The following is a 24,080-nucleotide window of genomic DNA, read 5'->3' on the forward strand; positions in this document are numbered from 1 at the left end:
GCTTCCAATTGTGTACTGTTAATGGATAATTACTATAGTTGTGATCTTTATCACGAGCAACTTGAGCTAGGCATGGTCACTCCTTAAATGAAAAGGTGAGAGAAACCAGCAAATACATTATTCGGCAGAACTGAAAGTGACCACACTTAAAGATGCACATCCAGCATTGGACTGAAATACTAGAAATTTCGACGTGTTTCCCTTGTAAAAGGCATGATCCATTTTAAGTGATATCTAACCTGACCATGAGGTTGCTGTGCCGCCTTTAATCTTGTCCCTTGATCTTTTTACATGAGAGGACCTCAGAATGATTCTGAATGAACTTATCAGAAATATTTTTGTTGTAGAGGGCTGAACTTGTGTAAGAACAAAAGAAATCCATTTGTTAGATAAATCGCGCTGACAGCAACTGTTATTTTCTGTGACTTTATCAAAAGCAAACAGCCTGGATACCTTACAGAATTTGGTTAATGATCCTACTGATAGGAATTATTCTGATAAGTTTAAGGTCACATGATCAGGCGAAGTCCAATCGAATTGAGAGACTCAGGGGGCCGATGAGAAGATAAGATAATCAAATTGCATTAACGTGGATACTGAAGCAAACAAAGCCCCAATGCTATAGATACCAAGATAGGCAGGAAAATGGACTTTGTTACAGCTGATAATGAAAGATCATTTGAACTATTAGTGTCTAATAGATCATTGAGTTTCACTTCTAGAGAATAGCAAGGCAAGAAAACAATTTGGAAGGTACAGAGCTGCTGTTTGCCAGGCATCCATATTCCATAGAGGTAGCTAGAAAAGCTTTCTGTTTTTTTCTAAAAAGCATGCTCGATCACTGAATTAGTTTGATAGCTATTTGTAGAATTCCATGAACTAAAAGCATTGCTAATATTTATTTATTTGTTTGTTTCGTTGGAGTGAGCTTTGATCCCTGCCGTGCTCAGTAACATCTGATTTTCCTGGTTAGGCTGTTTAGTAATTGTAACCACATTAGTCGCTTATTCCTGATTGTAGAGGTAATATCCTTTTCTCTTTGAGTCCTTACCTTTTGGAATGTCCTATCATGAGTCATTACCCCTCCTTATTAAAATATTTCTTTATGGTTGCTACTGTTTTCCCAGCAGACTCTGACAGCTCATTTCATGGTCTCTGAAATATCATAGGTGCTGACTAGGGAAGGCCAAGAATTTGTTTACTTGGAGAGGGTAATCTAGTTTATATGTTTTTGTCTTTGTGTTACAAATAAAGTTGTACACCCAACCATTCAAATAGAACATTACATAAAATTCATTGCAGATCTTATCATGTGATCTGAAGAAGTAGTTTTAAATTCTTATACCACCATTTTAAACCCTTCAGGAAAGTGCTGTACACTATTCTAGCCGTCTGACCTGAGCTGTTGATTTTTGATACAGGAAAAATAAGTTATTAAATCCATTTGTAAGGGCAGCTATGGGTTAGAATAGTTTTATAGACATTTGCAAGAGTCAGGAAATTATTGGATAGGTGGTTCATCTTCTGACTGGTTGTAGAGATTCTTATACATTCTTCCAAGTCTGTCAACAGGCCTTCAAGTTTACGCCAGTTATCAGAGTACAAGCCATGTGTGCAGAGTACACTCCAGACATGCAGAGATGACGACATAAACAGGTGACATGATTATTCTAGTGTTGCCAACCCGCCAGAATTGTCCTGGAGTCTCCAGGAACTAACAATTAATGTCCTGGACACTGCTGCAAGCAATCCGGGGGGGGGGGGGGGGAAATCACAAGGGCATTAAAAAAAAAAAATTGTGCGCTTTCTTTTGAACACTTTTTTGTTTATTAGTTGTAAATATATTGAGATGGGCAAAAGGCTGATCATGGGATGAAACCTCTAGGAATACGTCCAACTAGAGTTGGCAAACCTAAATTATTCTGAGGTAAATGTTGATGCTATGCCATAATTTGATCATTTGTAACTTATGCAAAACATACTGTAACTGGAAATCTAGATTGTTTTATTGCATGTTGAAAATAGCACAAAATTTGATTGCCTATTATTCTTATTGAGCATTAATTTCACACCTCTGACTTGTGTTTTTTTTAAACCATTTTTGCCATATTTAATGAAGCAATTTCATTTATCAAACTTTTTGTTCCTGCTCTTAAACAAGAGTGTGCTTAAAATTGTACATGACTCATTCTGTTAAACTGCATATATTGATATAGCCCTTAGCAACTAAGAGTACTCCAGGAGAAGGCTCAACAATGGCTTTTCTCTTCGAGAATTGAAAGCCTAATACTCCTTCAATGTCTGTCGGAAAAAAATCTGTTAACATCTGTTTAGCTGCCAAAAAAAAATCTACTTCCTTGCCTGACACAAATCTGGCATTTTGACTGCTCTTCCCTTCTTAACCACGTTCGTGACATAAGGCATAAGGCTGGACATTGTGCAGTTTAACACGTAATTGGGAGTTGGTATTTTTGACTGGCCTAGGAGCAGAATTAGAACTTCCTAACATTGGAAATTTTTACCAACAGAATCCAGCAGTAGGTTTCTCTCAAAGTTGGGTTGTTCTGCTTTCCGGTCACTCAAAAGTGTCGTTCCCCATTAGAAAAGAAGAGGCTCAGTTGACCTGTATATTCATCAGTAGCTGACAATCCCTGGGCAAGTATAATTATAGTCTGCACTGAGAGTTAAAATAATACTGGAGGCTAGGACTACTTTATGATCTTAATCTGAAATGTTCTCTTCAACATTGGATTTTCACCAAACCTGTTTCATAAAGTTAAGCTTTTATGTTTGTGTCATTTGTCTTATTTTTCCTTTTAGAAACTGGCATCTTAAGAACTATTTTCCCTGTTATCTACTAATGTTATCATGACATAATTCTAACGCTGACCCTCCCCACATAAAACAGTTGAATATGTAGGTGTATTTTTGTTGCATACTGTTGTTTTGTATTTTGAGATAAACAGAACTGTTCATTACCCTCAGATTATTCAAAGACTGTAAAAATGGTAGTTACAAATTTTGAAAGCACAGGCATGTTACTTGGTGTGGAGGCCAGTATTCAATGAAACTATCCCTTTAGAACATAAGAAATAAGAGCCGGAGTAGGCCATTCAGCCCTTCGACCCTGCTCCACCATTCAATATGATCATGGCTCATCTTCTACCTCAAATCCACCTTCCCGCAGTATTCCCATATCCCTTGGTTTCCTTAGTATCCAAAAATCTATCGATCTCTGTCTTGAATATGCTCAATGACCGAGTATCCACAGTCCTCTGGGGTAGAGAATTCCAAAGATTCACAACCCATTGAGTGAAGACATTTCTCATCTCAGTCCTAAATGGCCAATCCCTTATTCTGAGACTGTGACCTTTAGTTCTAGACTCCTCAGCCAGGGAAAACATCCTCCCAGCATCTACCCTGTCAAGCCCCTTAAGAATTTTATACATTTCAATGAGATCACCTCTCATTCTTCTAAACTCTAGAGAATATAGGCCTAGTCTACTCAATCTCTCCTCATCGGACAATCCCCCCATCACAGGAATCAGTCCAGTGAACCTTTGTTGCACTTCCTCTAAGCCAAGTGTATCCTTCGTTAGGTAAGGAGACCAAACTGTACACAGTACTCCAGGTGTGTTTTCACCAAGGCCCTATATAATTGCAGTAAGACTTCTTGTGGGGTGGGGGGTGGGGTGGGGAGCGGGAGAAAGAGAGTCATTAGCGACCATTTTGGGTCGCTGACCTCGCCTGGGCACTAAATTTAGCGGCCGGCGAAAAATAGCACCGGCGATCGCTAACTTCAGTTTTCGCACCCGAAGAGGGAGGTGGAGCGCTAATTCAATTGCTCCACTTCCTCCTTAAAGCGCTAACCCCGAATATTGGAGCGGTGCGTTCTGCAGCACTACGCACTGGGCCACGTAGCGCTGCTGCATGGAAGGGCCCTGCCCCTCATTAAAGGGGAGGGCCCAAGCCCACAACTCTGCGGGGCCCTACCTGGGCCACCAGGGAGCGGGGTGCCGTGCCAGCAGACTGGCACTCGAGTGGAGTGCCGGGCTGCCAGATCACGGCACAGACCCCGCAATGGGCAGCGACAAGTAAGTCAGACGATTTTTTCCCCCTGTCCGCCACTAGTTAGCGCCCCGCGAGCCTCCTGCCGCTCCGTTCCCGCCCCCTGAATCGGTTGCTGTCATCGCTCAGCACAGATTCAGGGGCGTGGGCCAATTTTGCAGGCGGGGCGAAACACTGCACACGGTGATGACATCATCATCGCCAGCGGAGCGGGCATTACCGGTTACCACCACCATTAAACTCCCGCTGAATTTAGCTGGAGTCGTTAGTGGTGCCGCGCCCGGGCAAAAAGTCGTTTGCTCCCCGTTAACGCCCACCAGATTTCTAGCCCTTTTACTCTTGTGCTCCAGTCCTTTTGTAATAAAGGCTAACATACCATTTGCTTTCCTAATTGCTTGCTGTACCTGTATGCAATGTTCCCGCTAAGTTGCGTGGCTATGTAGCTGTCTGCCGGTCCCGCGCAGCCCGGGACTGGCTTTTCACATGTGAAATTTCGCACATGCGCGAAACATTGAATGAGCCGCACAGCCTGTTAAAGGGACCGCACACCCAAATTTAAAATTAGAGGGAATATTGCCTGCATGTTAACTTTCTGTGATTCATGTACAAGGACATCCAGGTCCCTCTGAATAACATCTGCTTTTCTATTTTTCCTACCAAAGTGGATAACTTCACATTTCTCCACATTATATTCCATCTGCCATTTTCTTGCCCACTCACTTAGCCTGTCTATAGCCCATTGCAGCCTCTTTGCATCCTCCTCACAACTTACTTTCCCACCTAGCTTTGTATCATCAGCAAACTTGGATATATTACATTCTGACCCCCCATCTAAGTCATTAATATAGATTGTGAATAGCTGAGGCCCAAGCACTGATCCTTGCGGTACCCCACAAGTTACAGCCTGCCAACCCGAAAATGGCCCATTTATTCCTACTCTGTTTTCTGTCCGTTAACCAATCCTCAAGCCCATGAACTCTAATTTTGTTTAATAACCTCTTGTGTGGCACCTGATCGAATGCCTTCTGAAAATCCAAATACACTACATCCACTGGTTCCCCCTTATCTACCCTGCTAGTTACAACCTCAAAAACTCTACAACAGTAATAGATTGTGAAACTGAGAACTGTATATTTGTGCAGTCTTGTATTTTACCTGAAAAGGTTTAGGTATTGTAGCTTGGTGTCTTCTAACATTTTGGGGAAAAAAATTCAGAAAAAGGAAAGACTGAAAGATATGCTGTTGATCATTACAGAGACAAGGTGGATTAGCAAAGTGTCAGTTTCTTCAATGTCAAGCTGAAATAACACATTTTGACAGAAACTGCTTCGCTGAGAGGTTACCAAACCTTTTTCACTTGTTTGCTAAATACTTTTTTTGTTAATGTGAAGACTGCCCCTTTAAGAAACTTCGGTAGGTTGCAGCATAATATGGAGACTGACTATTTATTTGATATTTTCAAAGTGCTGACGTCATTGTTGTATCCACTCCAGTGAAAATGTTTTTAAGATCACATTAGAGAACTTAATTTGTTGTTCGCTGGTATCCTGTTTGCTTACTTAGAACAAAGGCACATCAGGAGCCATAAAATAGTTTGACATCTAGATTGGGGAAAGTGGTTAAAGTGTCACTGCAGTAGCTGCCGAACAGTTCTCTGTTGGCTAGGAAGGTTTGTTTATCTTCTGCAGAGCATTTTGCTCTGGTGGGGTTTGATATATGGAAGATAGATTAGTCTTTTGACATGGAGCATGTCGAACAAACAGTCTTATCTCTGCACCATGGTATCCTGACCCGGAATGAGTGATGAACTAAGGACAAGACTGGGTGCAGCACAGGGGAGGAGATGGTGTGGCTATTGGCAGTTGAAGGGTATGTTATTTTGTGGAACTATTCAGAAAGAGTTAACCATTTTAAACTCCCTTATCCTTTGTATAATAAAGTAGAACCCTGCAACATCTTAAATATCATTTCTAATAGTGCATAGCCATGCTGATGTCGTCTTTAGTGTTTGACTTTTAGGCACTTAAGGCTAAAATAGAGCTCTGGTGAGGTAACTGCAAGGCTACAAGCAATTTCTGGAATGGAATATTTGTTTCCTGTAAGCAGTGGCATCATCCGAGTTTCCTTAACCTTCCTTACATTGCAGTGAGTTTAGAAATAATGTCTGGCTAAATAAACTGCTGACTGTTTTCCCACAGTGCTGCAGGCTGGGGAGTGGAACAGAGGCTTTTGGCCAGGGTTGGAGCACAGGGCAAGGACAATTTGTGGAATGGGAGAAACACACTGGGGAGAACGAGCTGGATATACTAATGCGCCATCTACCTGAAAATAAATAGCTGCTGACAATTTTTTTGGTAGACTCTATGCCCATTCCCATTGGTTGGAGTTTCTTGTGGTAGTGGTTAAGCTGTGTTGCATCTTGCATGTTATTGGGTGAAGTCCTGTCAGTGAAAGATTTTATACAATGGTGTTGCACAATAAGATCAGCATATTTGTTCAGAAGCTTTGTGTTCTCATTTATGCTGTATATATGGTATGGGAAGAATTTGGAGGCTGTCCCTGTGCTGGTCAAACACAACATTTATACCAGCAGCAAGGAAATATATATGGGCATGTTGGCAAAACCATAGGCCTGGTTACAAGTAGCCCACCTGTTTCTTATTCGGGTTTTAACAGGACTCGTGCTGAAATGCTCCTGTCATCTCTAAAATGGAACAGGGAAAAGTGAGAATTGGCAGGTACCTTTAAAAAGAAAAACATTTTTGTTTTTGAAGCAGCAGATTAGAGATGAACAATGGTTCCTGATTAGTGCAGGTCCCTGGCATGGTGGCTATTTGTTTTCATCATTATAAATTTGGCTAAGGTTAGCCAGCTTTTATACTGGCAAGAACTTGACATTTGGATTATATATAATGCACCATACAGGGAGTGTTTTATTTATAAAGGGAAATGGGAGGTAAATCTTACAGAAATACCATCTGGAGATTTATAGTAGGTACAACTGCAGGAATTATTTCCGTCATGAAACCAGCTGGCTGCTGCACCCAAAGTTGGCTCCACCTTAGAGTCAGGCCTTGATAAAATACTGTACTTGTAATGATTGTATTTTTTATGTGTTTAAATGGAGCAATACATTTCAAATGTTCAAATCTGTTAGTAACGTGAAGTTCTTTCTTCTGCATCGGGTCTTCAACTTGTCTTCAGAAATGTAGTAATTGTCTTTATCTACCTCAATTTGACTTCTATGAAAATAGATTCACTAATTGTGAGGCTGCAGTTCTAATGTCAAGCGCAAAAAAAAAAGTAACGCCCCTGCTACTTCACCACAGGAACCATTTTAATTCTGCCTTGGTGAGGGAACTATATTGTGCATTTCTACCCAGGTGCAGGCAAGTTAATTGTCATGTCAGGCAAGTATTTATCTTGGAGACTGGAAGGATGGGGTTGGGAATGGTTGAGCGTGCTCTGGCGCATTTGTGTGTATATATTATATATATTGCGCACACATGCGTGACTACTTGGGGTATATGATGGAAAGCAAAACTAGGCATTTATATTAATCATACAAAAAAATTGTAGGCTACCTCATCAGTTGTGTTTTATCCTCGTTACATTGTATCTTCAATTATTGAAATTATTTAACTCCGCCGTTCTTTTTTAAGTGTGTGCAAGTTGAATACAGTTGGTAAGCTGCAATAAAAATCTGTGCATGATGACTCTATGAAATCTTTTTTGCTAGTTGTCGCAATTCTCTATTTTGGGAATGCTGTGAAAGTGAGGACTGTAATAAAGGTACTGTTAAAAGCCCTTTTTAGTTTAATTCAGTATAATTTAATTGAAGGGAAGTTGGTCATTTGTGTGAAATAAACAAAACCCATGTGCAGAAGACAAACCAAATGGTGTGACCAGCACTTTAAAAGAAACATCCCATTAATGAAAGGAGCAGTTTCATTATATTACACAGCAGTTAAGAGGCAAGAAGAGTATCTTCAATTGAGGATTCATAGGGGTTGATTTTCCCGAAGCTGTCGGGAAGAAGACGGGACTACAACTTTTGGGTTTTTGACCCGCCTACATCAACGTCCGGCCAATCCGCGCGATTTCCCCTCGATTGACCTTGTTGAGCCCGCCCAGCGGGCTCAGCAGGCCAATTAAGGGCCACCCGGCAACAGGTGACGTCACAGACTGCAATTTCATCTGTCAAGAGTTCTTGACAGATGAACTGTTTCACAGCTGTTTGAAGCTGTGAAACACTGACAGTCTGAGTTTTAACCTGAGTCCTTCTGCACAGACTCAGTTAGAACTCTCGGCAGCACGCAAAGCTGAAGGCTGTCACTTTTGACAGATCGCAGCCATTCAGCTTTAAGTGCCGGCTGAGTGATGGGCTCCCGACGCCTGCAGGAAGAAAGTCTGTTAAGGTAAGTACAGGTAAGTAAAAGTTCTTTACACACTTTAGACATACCAAACGCACTTACCTTTGCACTCGTGCACACATCACTCACCTGAACACCGACATCGCAACTCCTTCAACCCGACGGCCCGCCTGCTCTAACCTGGCGTGGTTTGGAGCCGTCGGGGGAAACCCACACGAAACCCCTCAAAATAGGGATTAGGCTAAAAACTGCATGTTAACTACCTGTTAACAGGCAGTTAATTGGCACTAATCCCTTCCCACCTGGGGTCGGCGGGTCCCAGTGCGGGGCGGGTACCCGCCGCCTCTGAAAGTTGCGTGGAGCGGGGTTTTGGGCGGGATGGTGTCGGGACCCCCAAATTCGGGATTTCCCCCCCACACACCAGAAACCCCGCCTGACGGCTCCACGAAAATCGACCCCATAGTTATTGCCAAAGACTCTCATGTGGACTCATGCAGTTTTTGCCAGTATCCATTCTTTAAAAAACTGAAACTGGCAGAGGAGTGAGCAGCAGTCTGTCTCTATAATGATGAAAGTGATATAAAATTGGGCAACCTTTTTAGAAGGTGAACAGTACCCTGAAAAAGCAATGAGCTGCTGATGAACTTCTTTAGGTTTGTTATCTCAAGGTTCACTCTCAGGTGGGCATTTTATTTTTAAATCCCTGGTTTCTGTACTGGGATTGACAAGAAATGACATCAAAGAAAATTCCTGTTTCTCCTCAAACCTCTTAGTAAATCCTTAATTCTAATGAAAAAGGTTTTAACCGGCAACAAACAGCTGGTAGTTTTCTTTTACGGGGCCAATCAGCTCTCGGGTTGGTTTAAAGTGCTAGTCCCACTGAAGTGTATGGAGCTGTACCAGGGTTCATGTGGACCTCTCCAGTAATTTGTATCATCAGAATTGGTGATGGCAGCGAGTGGGAAGAGACCTAAAATGGCAGGTAGCTCCAAAATGGATTTTGTTACAGGTTATTTTTATTTTAAGATGGGGAGAAGTGAAGTACTTTTGTAGAGAATTTGTTCTCCCCGCCCCCAACTTTCCTTCCATTTTAAGTTGCTTTGAAGGGAATACTTGTCCTTGCTTTTGTATTTGGTGAATTTTATATTGCACAGTACAGGCAATCTAATAAATATCACACATTTGAATTATTCTATTTAAATTTCATTTCATCAGAGTCACTGGAGCTACATCATCTGGACAGTGAAATGCAAGTGCGTGCGTGTCACAGCCTGGCAAAAGGATTATCCTGGGGTCCATATGAAGGGTCGATAAGCAGCAGTAACAGAAGTACCCCAGACAGTGACAACACGGTAGGATGTGATTTGTGTATACCATGGTTCATATCTGGGGAAAAAGCTGATACATTTCTCTGGCAAGAAATTAATTCTGAAAGCTTGAGCTTTGATTTATACATCGAATAAGTATTGTAAATTATGTTGCATAAAGAATTTTCTTTATACTCTGTGTGTTTTCCATGAGTTGACTGATTGATTGATTGATTGATTGATTGATTGATTATCTCCAACAACTACAAGACTGGTGGCATTTGCTTTGTACCAGCAACCAACCACTGAACATCTAAGTATGCTCCAGTCAAGAAGTGGTTGGTGGCATACTCGTGTGTCTTTCTCGTGCGAGGAAGGTGCTCCAAATGCTAGGGTTTCCATCATACTTGAGATAGATTATCTTATAGTTTTATTTTCTGTTGAATTAATTTTGTCAGTCTCAACCTTGTTCCTATTTGTCTGGTGCATGGCAGGTAATTGCTGACAATTTGGCACTCAGTTGCCAATCACAGGGTTTGTCATGCTGGTGGTGTACAGGGTGTTTTTTCTGAGGTTGAGCTGTTGTAACAGTATACAGGGGAACTTGCGTTGAAAAATAAAATTGCAGTGCTTGACGCAGTACAGCAATCTTTGCCATTACTGAATTTTTCGTGGCCCCTTTGACTCATTTTCTTCAGTTGTATGAAGTGCATTGACCTTTTCGCTGGCTTCATGAGTTGCGGTTGTATTGATATAGCATGGGTTTATTTATTTATTTTTTGGCAAGTTTTTTATAGAAATCATATTCAAACACAAGTTAAACCTGTCAAATGCACTTTATTTAAACTTGCGTTTACTTCTGTGCCAGTGAATATGTTTACGGGAAGTTTGTTGGAATGGAACAATACACTTGAACGATTATAGCACCACAATCTCTCATAAAAGTCTAATGTCATGGTAGTCAGAATGCAGATTGCAAACCAGATTTAAAGCACAGGAACTTGATTTTCTGACCAGTGGGAAGCTGCTGAATCACTTCGTAAAATGACTGATGCTGCATTGCACCTTGAGCAGGAAGGCATATAATTTCTCACTCTGCATAGAAATGAGATCTATTGCATATGCACAATAAGGGTGGATGTGTGTGAGAGGTACTGAAACTGATTTCAGCTGAGTTGGAAGTACTTTTAAAAGTTCTAAAAAGGCTAACCCTCACCTTTTTTAAGATTGTGTGACCTGTATTAGCACAAGTGCACAGTACAATTTCAGTTTATTATATAAAACCGATGAATCTGCAACGATATTGCTCATTGCTTAAAAAAAATTAATAAGAAATTAATCGAATCCATAAATTGTGTGATCCTCAGTGGTACAAGGTAAATAAAGACAATTGGGACCCTCACATACATACATACATAAATAAATCTGTGCATGTAGTACTGTAGTTACTTAAGTAAGTAAACGTATGTTGCTCACTTACCACCGTTGCATAAATGTTAGGGAATAGAAAAGTCACTACAAAAATACAGTGTCCACAAAAACTAATTTGAACACATTGCATTGACGAAAGCCAGACAGTTTGGGATGAGATAACAGCGGTTAGATTTTAGACTCTCGTACATAGGATCATAGGAATTGCTCGACGAAAAAAGGCTAATTTGCCTTCTACATGACACAACAATAATTGAATTTTTGACTAATCATGGCAATTAACCCCTACTAATTACAACAGACCCAAACAAAAATCTCTAGTGGTGGAAATCTTTGGGAACCATAGGTCCAAAGTCGCCTGTTATTCCCAAGCATGCGACACTTGCCATAAGTCGTGTCTCAAATTACTCATACACCGTATCCCAAAATGTATCCAAAATCTATCTAATTTGCCTTTGATTGGATCAACACTAGCCGTCTCCCAAGGGAGCCCGCTCCATAGATTGACCACTTGCTCACTGAAATAATGTTTCTGCAGATTAACTTTGAATTTACCCCTCTTCAAGTACGGGCTGTATCCAATGTTCCAATGATTGTTATTTGGGTCTGTGGCCCCTTTAAGGGGCTGCACGGCCCATTCAAATTACTGCACGTGTGGTTTTTGCCATTAGACGCCATGGAGCTGGCTGCGCGGGACCTGCAAATCGTCGCGCGACCACGCAGCTAAATGGGAACGTTGGCCGTATCCTCTGGTTCTGCTGTTGTGAGCAAAGTGAAACAGCTTGCCATGGCCTACATTATCTAGTCCCTTCAGAATCCTAAAAATAGCAGTCATGTCGGCTCTCAACCTTCTCTTTTCCAGTGAGAACATGCCCAATTTACATAATCACTCCTCATAATCCAGTCCTTCCATCCCCTCAGTCATTCTGGTTGCTCTTTTCTGTATCTGTTAAATCCGTGAATCTTGATGTATGGTGTCCTTCAATAAATAGACCGAGACTGCAGAGGAACAATCAACAGGTGTTTACTGGATGAGGGTTACTCTAAAACTAACAGTACAGATCCCTACTCAGGGTTTATATACAGGTGTGGTCACTGCCGGTACTACAGTATACAGGAGCTGTAAAAAGTAGTTCTCCCCTTAAAGGTACATACACTACAATTCCTCCCCTTTTAGATTAACAGTACCATAACATTCATTTAACAATTAACACTTTTAACATGCAACATTAACTGCAAATAGTCCATTTATAAATTCAGTCTTTGGGGCGGCTTCCTGATCCTTTCTGGATAGCGCCTTTCCTGAGTGTCTTGCTCTTGGTGCGGAGGCGATTCTGCCTCCGTCATCGGTTGGTTCATCAGCTTCCGATGCTACTGTTTCTGGGGTAGATGCTACCTGTATGTCGGGTTCATCACCAGGTACGCGAGACATGGGGTTGACTCGTTCCTGTGACGCTAGGATCTGGTCGACATGGCGTCTCACAATGTTCTCCCCAACATCCACTGTGTACATTAGTGGCCCCTGCCGTGTGCATATCGTTCCTGGTTGCCATTTCTCTGTTCGGTTGCCCTACATTGAAGCTCCTTGTCGGCTTCTCATTGATGTGCTGGAATTGCTTATTCTCAACATTTCTTCGTACATTTGGTCTGAGCAAATCCAGACGAGGTCTCAACCTTCGGTTAAAGAACATCATGGTCGGGGTCTGGTTGGTAACTGCATGTGTCGCATTTCTGTAGGCTAACAGGAAATTGTCCACCTTATGCTGCAGTGGAATGTCGTCATCGCACATGGCCCTTACTGCCTTTTTAAAGGTTTGTACGAACCTCTCAGCCAATCCATTTGTGGCTGGATGATACGGGGCGGATGTGTAATGCCTTACCCCATTCCTTCTCATAAATTTCCGAAACTCTTCGGACACAAACTATGGTCCGTTATCAGAGCAAATCTGCTCTGGCAAGCCGTTCCTGGCAAATATGGTCCGTAGGACTGCAATCGTTTTCTCCGTGGTGGTGGAGGACATTTTGATCACCTCAGGCCATTTCGAGTGCGCATCCACGGCTATTAAGAACATTGAGTCCATGAATGGACCAGCAAAATCAATATACACCCATTGCCATGGAGAGGAGGGCCACTCCCATGGGTGTAGAGGGGCATGTGGTTGTGCATTTTGGACCTTCTGGCATCCTGAGCAGCTCTTTGACAGATCCTCGATTTGCTGATCGATCCCTGGCCAACACACAAGCCCTAGCAAGGCTTTTCATTTTCACCCCTCCCAGATGGCCTTTGTGAAGCTCATTGAGCACTCTCTCCCTTAACTTGGGTGGAATTACCACTCAGGATCCACACATCAAGGTCCCCTGGCATACTGACAGCTGTTCTCTTCTGGATGAGAATGCTGGCAACAGTGAGTCGCCATGTGTTGGCCATCCCTTCACCGTCAAATCATATACCCGAGACAGTGGCGGGTCATTTCGGGTCTCCTTCTCTATATCCGCGTTAGTTACTGGCAAGCGTTCAATTATAGTTGAATAAAATATTTCGACAGGGTCCACTGCTGGTGCTTCCTCCGCAGTAGGCAGTGGCAGGCGTGATAGCCCATCAGCGTTTCCATGCTGTTTCGTGCCCTTATACTCGATTTCATATTGGTTCGCCCCTAGAAAAAGGAACCATCTTTGTAGCCGTTGCGCAGTCATCACCGGAACGCCCTTCTTTGGATTAAAGATGGAGACAAGTGGTTGGCGGTGGTCAGTCAGCAAGGTGAACTTCTGCCCGTGCAGATAGTGGTTGAACTTTTTCACTCCCCACACTAGGCTGAGGGCCTCCCTGTCAATCTGGGCGTAGTTACGCTCGGCTGAGGTTAGTGACCGAGACGCAAAGGCTACTGGGCTCTCCGAGCCGTCCGGGAATTTGTGCGACAGCACCGCTCCAATACCATAGGGTGATGCATCACACGCCAACCGAATTGGTAGTGCTGGGTTGAAATGAGCCAACACCTCTTTTGATGTGATCAATTCTTTGCACTTCTGGAAAGCTCGTTTACCTTCGTCATTCCACTTCCATGGTACCCTCGTTTGCAGTAGGGTGTTCAGTGGGTGTAGTACTGTAGACAAATTCGGCAAGAACTTATGCTAGTAGTTCACCAGCCCGAGGAACGACCTCAGGTGTGACACATTTTCCAGTGCTGGAGCCTTGACTACTGCCTCAATCTTTTCAGGGGACTTATGTAACCCCTCTTTATCAATAACGTAGCCACAATACGAGATCTGCTTCTGGAAAAACTCGCATTTGTGGCGATTAGCTCGGAGCCCATATTCTTTCAATCTAGTGAGCACCTGCTCCAGGTTGGCGAGGTGATCACTGTCATTTTTGCCCGTGACCAGGATGTCGTCCAAATAACACTGGGTCCCTGGAATCCCTTGCAGGACTTGATCCATTGCCCTTTGCCAAATAGCCAGAGCTGATGCTACCCTGAACACCCGCCGGTTGTATTGGTAGAGACCTTTGTGAGTGTTGATCGTGAGGTACTGTTTCGAGGCTTCTTCTACCTCCATTTGCAGGTACGCCTGGGCCAGATCAATCTTAGTGAAGCGTTTTCCTCCAGATAGCGAGGCGAAAATATCTTCAATCCGCGGAAGCGGATATTGTACCGTGTGAAGGACTGGATTCACTGTCACCTTGAAGTCCCCACAGATGCGAACCTTCTTTGGTTCCCCAGGCGTATTACTCAACGACCTCTTCATTACAGGAACGATGGGTGTAGCCCACTCGCTCCAGTCCACTTTGGACAGTACTCCAGAACGTTCCAAACCTTCCAGCTCTGCTTCGATAGCTGGGCGGATCGCATAAGGCACCGGTCTGGCCTTAAAAAAAACTTTGGCCTTGCATTTTCCTCTATTTTGATCATCGCTGTTATGCCTTTTAGTGTTCCGAGTCCCTCCTGGAACACTTCTTGTGCGTCAGTTAGCATTTTTGACAGTCGTCCAGGTGTGACATCGTCATCCTTTTTGGCATCTACCATCAGTGCTTGTATGGAATGCCAATCTAACTATCTTCCGGATCCATTCACGTCCTAGTAGTGGTGGTCCTCCATCTGGCAATACGTATCGGTCCATTTTTGGTGTTTCCTTGCCGTTATATATAACGTTCACCCTTATTTTTCCTTTGGGGTAGACTTTTTGCCCCGTGTACGTCTTCAAGACAATCTCTGTATCTCTTAAGGGTATATGTGAGAATAGCCGCTTGTAGTCCCTTCGGTTTATGACTGTTAGGGCTGATCCTGTGTCCAATTCCATTTTCACTTGGACTCCGTCTATCTTGAGCGTGACCCAGATAGTTTGGTGATCCTCCATTTTGATTACATTATGTAGTTTCAGACAACCCAGCTCCTTGCTTCCGGAGTCTGTATCACTTTTCTGTTCGTCTGAACTACTCTCCGTCACCTTATGTACCTTTCTCCTGTGGAGATTTCTTGCTGCTGGTTTTCTTTCCCGACCTGCAGACTCTTGCTATGTGTCCTACTTTTCCACACTGTCTGCACACTTGGTCCTTGAACCAACAATCCTTATGGTCGTGTGTTCTGCCGCAGCGATAACACTTCACTGCTCCATATGACATTTCATTTGTGCCATATTCTTGCGGTCTCCATTGTATCTCTGCAGCGCCCCGTGCGGCTGCTTCGTGTGATACTGCCATGCTGAAAGCCTTGTCCAGCGTAAGATCCTTTTCTGATAAAAGCCGTTTCTGAATTCCTTCACTTTGAAGCCCACACACAAACTTGTCCCTTAAAGTATCTGCTAGTCCCGTTCCAAACTGGCAGTGTTTCGATAACTTGCGCAGTTCTGTTAAATACTCAGCATTACTTTTGTCTTTATGCTGGTTCCTTTTGTGAAACTTAAATCTTTCTGCTATCAGCAGCGGTGTGGGGTTTAAGTGGTCCTGTAGGATTGCCACTATGCTTTCAAAATCCTTTTCCACTGGCTTCTCTGGGGTTACTAGGTTTTGCAGTAAGCCATATGTTTTTGCACCCATGGAATTCAACAATACCAGTGCTTTCCTGGCATCTGGCACTTCATTCGCCTTGCAGTACACTTCTATGCGTTCTACATATGTCGCCCAATCTTCGACTTCATTGTCGAACGCTGTGACACTGCCACTCTTCGGCATCCCTGGGTGTGGTTAGACTGGCTAAAAATGGCTTCTCCCGCGCTCTCCCTTCTTCTCCGCTGGCTGAAAATGGCGTCTCTCGCGCTCTCCCTTCTCCGCTGCGGCTCAAATGGCGTCTCCCGCGCTTTCCTTTCTTCCCCTGCGGACGCTGCTCAGCCCTTGAACACCGGCCGCGCTCTGCGCATTTTCCTGCGCGCCTCTCTCGTTGATGCCGCTCGGTATTCAACCCCGGCTGCACCCTGTGCGCTTTACCCTCTCTCTTACCCCGTCGACACTGCTCAGCCTTTTTCTGTGCCGTCGGTCGGCTCCAGCCGCCGCTGTCCGGGAAGGGTCTGCGCCGTACCTGTTGCCAGCCCGTTGCGCTGGATCGTCGTGACTGGAGAACCAAGCCCAGCTCTCCACAGCCTCCTCTGCGATGCTCAAGTCTTCTCTGGATGGTCGACGCCCGTATTTCTGGACTCGGCCTTCTTCTTTCACTGTTCTCCAGGAGCGAATCCCTGGGAGGTGATGCAGAGTTGCAGGTAGATTTGAATCCACTCGTCGCCAATGTTAAATCTGTGAATCTTGATGTATGGTGTCCTTCAATAAATAGACCGAGACTGCAGAGGAACAATCAACAGGTGTTTACTGGATGAGGGTTACTCTAAAACTAACAGTACAGATCCCTACTCAGGGTTTATATACAGGTGTGGTCACTGCCGGTACTACAGTATACAGGAGCTGTAAAAAGTAGTTCTCCCCTTAAAGGTACATACACTACAGTATCCTTTCATTAGCTACAATATCCTTTGTGTACTGTGGTAATCAGAACTGTACACCGTATTCTAAGTGTGGTTGCACCAATGATTGATTTATAAAGTGGCAGGATTACCTCACTATTTTGGCTCAATATTGACCATTTAATGCATCCCAACATTTGATTTTCTTCACTTGCTGCCACTGAGTACTGTTGTGATAGCTTCAATTTAATGTCAATCAGGACCCCCCGATCTGTCTCATTTTCCATACACATTATTTTCCATTTAAGTAATAGCCCCTTCTTGGATATTTTGTCCCGTGTGAAACACTTTGCTTTTCTCTACATTGAATTTCATCTGCCACTTGTTTGCCCAATTCCCAAGTATGTTGAAATCTTCCTATAGCTTATCCTGTTCAGCTTTGCAGTCTACCAGGTTTATTAGCTTTGTATCATCTGCAAATTTAGCCACTGCGCTTGTGACTCCTAGCTCCACGTCATTTATGAAAATATTAAACAAAAGTGGTGCAAAAATGGACTCGTGGGACCCCACTGATCACCTTCTGCCAGTGTGATGCCAATGCCTGTACCACCACCCTCTGGGTTCTGTCAACCAGTTACATATCCATTGCAAAATATTTCCACTGATTCTCAGTTTCTTATTTTCAGTACCAGCTTTTCCTGAGAACTGTATCAAAGGCCTTTCTGAAATCCAAATAGGTCACATCCACAGCCTTGCCTTTATTGAGTTTTTTGTAACACCTTCAAAGAAAACTAGTAAATTAAATTGACAAAACCACCTCTTCATAAACCCATATTGGATATCTTTTATGACTTTATTTCTATCCAAATGCCCTCAATCAATGGAATGACAGTTATTAGTCATTTTACAAAGTGATTCAGCAGCTTCATACTGGTTTCACACGGGCAGTATTTCCATAACTTTACCCACAATGGACATCAAACTTGCTGGTCTGTAGTTTACTGCAACTTTTGCTACTTTTTTTCAAAATAAGAGCAGCACCTGCCTTTCTCCAGTCCTCGCCAGTATTCAGTGATTTCTGGAAGATTTGTACCAGAGTTTCTGCAATTTCCTCCCTCAGTTCCTCAGATGCATCTTATTCAGCCCCTGAGATTTAATTACTGCAAGTGTACACAGCTGTTTGCATTGCTATCAGCATGGTTGCCAAACAATGTCACAACTTACCTCTGCAACACCCTCTACTTCTCGTTCCAGACCAAATAAGTTAACTCCTTTCTTGGCTGTTATTACCCCTTCGAAACTAACCGCAACTTCAGGATTTAGCGCATCATAACTTGGAAATCCTGAAGTTGTGGTCAGTCATTCACTGCTCCAACACTGGCTGTGCTGTGGACCCCACCCCGCTACCCCCATAGCCAGCAATCACTGTAATCCGGGAAATCAGTGAAACTGATGAAAACTTCGGCTCTTCCACAGTAATGTCGCTGTTCAATACCCCATTAAAAGTTAGACCATTTTGGATTAGGTGTAACTGGGGTTTTAACAGCGTATTGACTGCTAAACAAAGGTTATGGCCCTGAAAAACTAACTTTAATTTTGTGGAGTGTCAAATTTATCTATTTTAATAATAATTACAATTTTCAAGAAACTTAAGTTTTTTTCATCTTTATTTCAGTTTTCCCTTTTCCCTTTGTGAAAGCCCCAATCTTTGTTTTGCTCTCAACATTTTTAACTTCAGTTCCTGGTTCCCGGTCTGAGAATTCTGCATTGTGATTGGCTGCTTAGACTGCTTGTTGACGTCACAGCAGCTTGCACTAGGGGATTCCCCATTAACTTACACGGGTCTCAACTGAACGTCGGAAAAGCCAAACTTCTCGTCACAGAGATCTCGAGATCTTTGTGGGAAGCTTACTTCGGGGCCAGTGGTGAACGCCTTTGCTTCGCCGCTGACCGCAAATTACGGGCCATTATTATTATCCTTCACTTCTCTTGCCATCGAATCCTAGAATGGTTACAGCACGGAAAGAGGCCATTTGGCCCGTCAAGCCCGTGCCGGCTCTCTGCAAGAGCACCTCGGCTAGTCCCACTTCCCCGCCCTTTCCCCGTAGCCTTTGATCATTGTTTTCCTTCAGGTACTGATCCAACTCCCTTTTGAAAGCCGTGATTGAGTCTGCCTCCACCACCCTTTCAGGCAGTGCATTCCAGATCCTAACCACTCGCTGAGTAAAAATGTTTTTTCTCATGTTGCCTTTGGTTCTTCTGCCAATCACCTTAAATCTGTGTCCTCTGGTTCTCGACGCTTTTGCAAATGGGAACGATTTCTCTTTATCTGCTCTGTCCAGGCCCCTCATGATTTTGAACACCTCTATCAAATCTCCTCTCAATCTTCTCTGCTCGAAGGAGAACAACCCCAGCTTCTCCAGTCTAACCACGTAACTGAAGTCCCTCATCCCTGGAATCATTCTCATAAATCTATTCTGCACCCTCTGTAAGGCCTTCACATCCTTCCTAAAGTGCGGTGCCCAGAATTGGACACAATACTCCAGGTGAGGCTGCACCAGTGTTTTATACAGGTTAATCATAATTTCCATGCTTTTGTACTCTATGCCTTTATTCATGAAGCCCAGGATCCGGTAAGCTTTTTTAACTGCTTTCTCAACCTGCCCTGCTACCTTCAATGATTTGTGCACATATACCCCCAGGTCTCTGTTCCTGCACCCGCTTTAGGATTGTACCCATAAGTTTATATTTCCTCTCTTCATTCTTTGTACCAAAATGTATCACTTCACACTTTTCTGCGGTAAATTTTATCTGCCATGTGTCCGCCCATTCCACCAGTCTATCTATGTCCTCTTGAAGTCTATCACTCTCCTCCTCACTGTTCACTATACTTCCAAGTTTTGTGTCATCTGCAAATTTTGAAATTGTGCCCTGTACACCCATATCCAAGTCATTAATATATATCAAGAAAAGCAGCGGTCCTAGAACTGACCCCTGGGGAACACTACTGTATACCTTCCTCCAGTCCGAAAAACTCTGTTTTCTAACACTTAGCCAATTTTGTATTCGAGCTGCCACTGTCCCTTTTATTCCATGGGCTTCAACTTTGCTGGTAAGCCTATTATGTGGCACTTTGTCGAAAGCCTTTTGGAAATCCATGTACACTACGTCAACCGCATTGCCCTCATCAACCCTCTCTGTTTCCTCATCAAAAAACTCGATCAAGTTTGTTAAACATGATTTGCCTTTAACAAATCTGTGCTGACTTTCCTTAATTAATCCACACTTGTCCAAGTGACTGTTAATTTTGTCCCTGATTATTGTTTCTAAAAGCTTCCCCGCTATCGAGGTTAAACTGACTGGCCTGTAGTTGCTGGTTTATATTTACACTCTTTTTTGAACAAGGGTGTAACATTTGCAATTCTCCAGTCCTCTGGCACCACCCCCCGTTTCTAAGGAGGATTGGAATATTATGGCCGGTACCTCTGCGATTTCCTCCTTAACTTCCCTCAGCATCCTAGGATGCATCCCATCCGGTCCTGGTGACTTATCTACTTTAAGTACAGCCAGCCTTTCTAGTACCTCCTTTATCAATTTTTATCGCATCCAGTATCTCCTCTACCTCCTCACTAAGTCTATGGCATCATCTTCTTCCTTGGTGAAGACAGATGCAAAGTACTCATTTAGCACCTCAGCCATGCCCTCTGCCTCCATGCGTAGGTCTCCTTTTTGGTCCCTAATCGGCCCCACCTTTCCTCTTGCTATCCATTTACTATTTATATGCCTATAGAAGACTTTTGGATTACCTTTTATGTTGGCTGCCATTCTATTCTCACACCCACTCTTTGCCCCTCTAATTTTCACTTCATTCAACGGATCATCCTCCGGCATTTCCGCTACCTCCAAAGTGATCCCACCACCAAACGTATCTTCCCCTCCCCTCCCCTTTCAGCATTCCGCAGGGACCGCTCCCTCCGAGACACCCTAGTCCACTCTATCACCCCAAACAGCCCTTCCCCTTCGCCTGGCACCTTCCCGTGCAAGCGGAGGAGATGTAACACCTGCCCCTATACCTCCCCACTTCCCACTGTCCAGGGCCCCAAACACCCCTTCCAGGTGAAACAGCGATTTACTTGTACTTCTCGCAATCTAGTATACTGTATTCGCTGCTCACGATGCGGTCTCCTCTACATTGGGGAGACCAAACGCAGATTGGGTGACCGCTTTGCGGAACACCTCCGTTCGGTCCGTAAGGGTGACCCCGAGCTTCCGGTCGCCTGTCATTTTAATTCACCGCTCCATTCCCACTCGGACCTCACCGTCCTTGGCCTCTTGTATTGTTCCACGGAAGCTCAACGTAAACTCGAGGAGCAGCACCTCATCTTCCGATTGGGCACTCTGCAGCCTTCCGGACTCAATATCGAGTTCAACAATTTCAGATCATAACCTCGGCCTCTATTTCATTTTTTCTTGTAATTTTTCCACTCCTTTCCCCCCCCCCCCCCCCCCTTTCCTTTTGTTTCTCTCTCACACCTGGCAGCTATCTCTTGCCCTGCCAGTACACTTTACACCTAATCTCAGCCTATTACCATCTCGTCTAGCCATCTCATCTAGCTTCTAATACCTTTTATTGTCTCTTTTTTACTTCTTTTGTTTCTTTTATTCTTTTGTCCGATCGCAGCCCTGCCTCCGATCTATCTTTTCTTTCCAGTTTTGAAGAAGGGTTCGACCCGAAACGGCAACTCAATTTTCTGTCCACGGATGTTGCCTGACCTGCTGAGTTTTTCCAGCATTTTCTGTTATTTCGGATTTCCAACATCCGCAGTATTTTGCTATCTTTCTATATTGAGCCTGATTCTCGGATGTATTCTTGACCTGACATCTGTCATATGCGCTCTTTTTCTGCTTCATCTTACTCTTTATCTCTTTTGTCATCCAGGGAGCTCTGACTTTAGTTGCCCTACCTTTCCCCCTAGTGGGAATGTACCTCGACTGTACCTGAACTATTACCTCTTTAAAGGCAGCCCATTGTTCCATTACAGTTTTGCCTGCCAATCTTTGATTCCAATTTACCCGGACCAGATCCGTTCTCATCCCACTGAAATTGGCCTTCCTCCAATTAAGTATTTTTACTTTAGGTTACTCCCTGTCCTTTTCTATAGCTAATCTAAACCTTATGATACTATGATCACTGTTCCCTAAATGTTCACCTACAGACACTTGCTCCGCTTGCCCTACCTCATTCCTCAGAGCCAGATCCAGCAATGCTTCCTTCCTCGTTGGGCTGAAAACATACTGATCAAGAAGGTTCTCCTGAACACACTTCAGAAATTCTTCCCCCTCTGCCCTTTACACTATTACTATCCAAGTCTATATTAGGATAGTTGAAGTCCCCCATTATCACTACTCTATCGTTCTTGCTTCTCTCTGTAATTTCTCTGCAAATTTACTCCTCCATATTTTTCCCACTAGTTGGTGGCCTATAGAATACACCTAGTAGTGTAATGGCACCTCTATTATTTCTTAACTCTAGCTATATAGATTCTGTCCTTGACCCCCTCCAGGACATCCCCTCTCTCCAGCACTGTAACATTCTCCTTAACTAATACTGCCGCCCCACCTCCTATCTTTTCTTCCCTATCTTTCCTGAACACCCTATATTGAGGAATATTTACTACCCAATCCTGCCCTTTTTTGAGCCAGGTCTCCGTCATTGCCACGACCTCATATTCCCATGTGGCTATTTGCGCCTGCTGCTCACCATCCTTGTTTACTGTGCTTTGTGCGTTCACATACATACACTGTAAACCTATCTTAGACCATCCTGTGTTCTTATTAGTCTGACCCCACCTAATACTTTACTATTTCTTACTTTAGTGCTCTCTGCCTCTCCCAATCCTTTGTGTACTTTGTTTCTCCTTTCTAATGCTACATCCTGGTGCCCATCCCCCTGCCAACTTCGTTTAAACCCTCCCCAGCAGCACTAGCAAACCCCACCTACGAGGATTTTGGTCCTGGCTCTGTTGAGGTGCAACCCGTCCGGCCTGTACATGTCCCACCCACCCCAGAACTGGCCCCAATGCCCCAGGAATCTGAAGCCCTCCCTCCTGCGCCATCTCTCCAGCCACGTACTCATCTGCTCTATCCTCCTATTTTTATACTTCAATTAATTTTTTTCTTTGACATTTTACAGGACAGTTGCATTCTAGACGTGAATATAGATTTGTACCATCCTTGGGGCAAGACATTTGTTCCAGTGTGTTGCTGAAATCGACTCGAACTTTTCAGTTCCAATATTACGATTCACCACAAATTTTAGGCATTTACAAGCTGTTTTCCATTGGTCCTAATGCCAAACAACTTTTTTTTGGAGGAAGTTTAATTTTATTTATTTCTGGCTGTCCTTCTAGGCATACAGTCATCCTAGTTAAAAGCAGCTTGCTAAATTATTCCTATGCCGTGCCGGTAGTGATCAATTTCATTTGCGGTGCACTGGTTTTTAATTATTGATGAATAATCTGAGTGATTCTCCTCCTTCCCCTCCCCTGAAAAAAGCAATTAGTCACATATCTGTTACTTACTTGAATTTATTTTATAAACTGCTCGCTACAGGAAACTTTGGTTTATCCGGAGGTTGTATGTCCGGAAACCTTGATCTAACGGCAGAAATCAGCAGCCGTTTTCACAGAATCACAGAAACCCCACAGTGCAGATAGAGGCCATTTCGGCCCATCAAGCCTGCACCGACACATATCCCACCCGATCCCCGTAACCCCTACACCAACACACATATCCCACCCTATCCCCGTAACCCCACGTATTTAATCCCCCTAACACTAAGGGTCAATTTATCATAGCCAATCAACCTAACCCGCACATCTTTGGACTGTGGGAGGAAACCGGAGCACCCGGAGGAAACCCACGCAAACACGGGGAGAATGTGCAAACTCCACACAGACAGTCACCCGAGGCCGGATTCGAACCCGGGTCCCTGGCGCTGTGAGGCAACAGTGCAAAC

The 24,080-nt window shown here is 43.7% G+C and overlaps 1 protein-coding gene across 3 annotated transcripts in view; it reads left to right on the top strand.

The window, feature by feature from the left end:
• zfpm1 (zinc finger protein, FOG family member 1) overlaps nt 1-24,080 on the top strand; it is a 258,811-nt gene that overhangs the window by 170,224 nt on the left and 64,507 nt on the right. For all 3 annotated transcript variants that reach the window (XM_085991613.1, XM_085991616.1, XM_085991615.1), the window contains exon 4: nt 9,657-9,793. In XM_085991613.1, coding sequence (XP_085847739.1) covers nt 9,657-9,793 — 137 coding nt within the window. The remainder of the gene's footprint in view (nt 1-9,656; nt 9,794-24,080) is intronic.

The sequence above is a fragment of the Somniosus microcephalus genome, chromosome 6 (genome assembly GCF_052327205.1).
Source record: "Somniosus microcephalus isolate GS21.2 chromosome 6, FLI_Smic_1.0, whole genome shotgun sequence".
Taxonomy (NCBI): domain Eukaryota; kingdom Metazoa; phylum Chordata; class Chondrichthyes; order Squaliformes; family Somniosidae; genus Somniosus; species Somniosus microcephalus.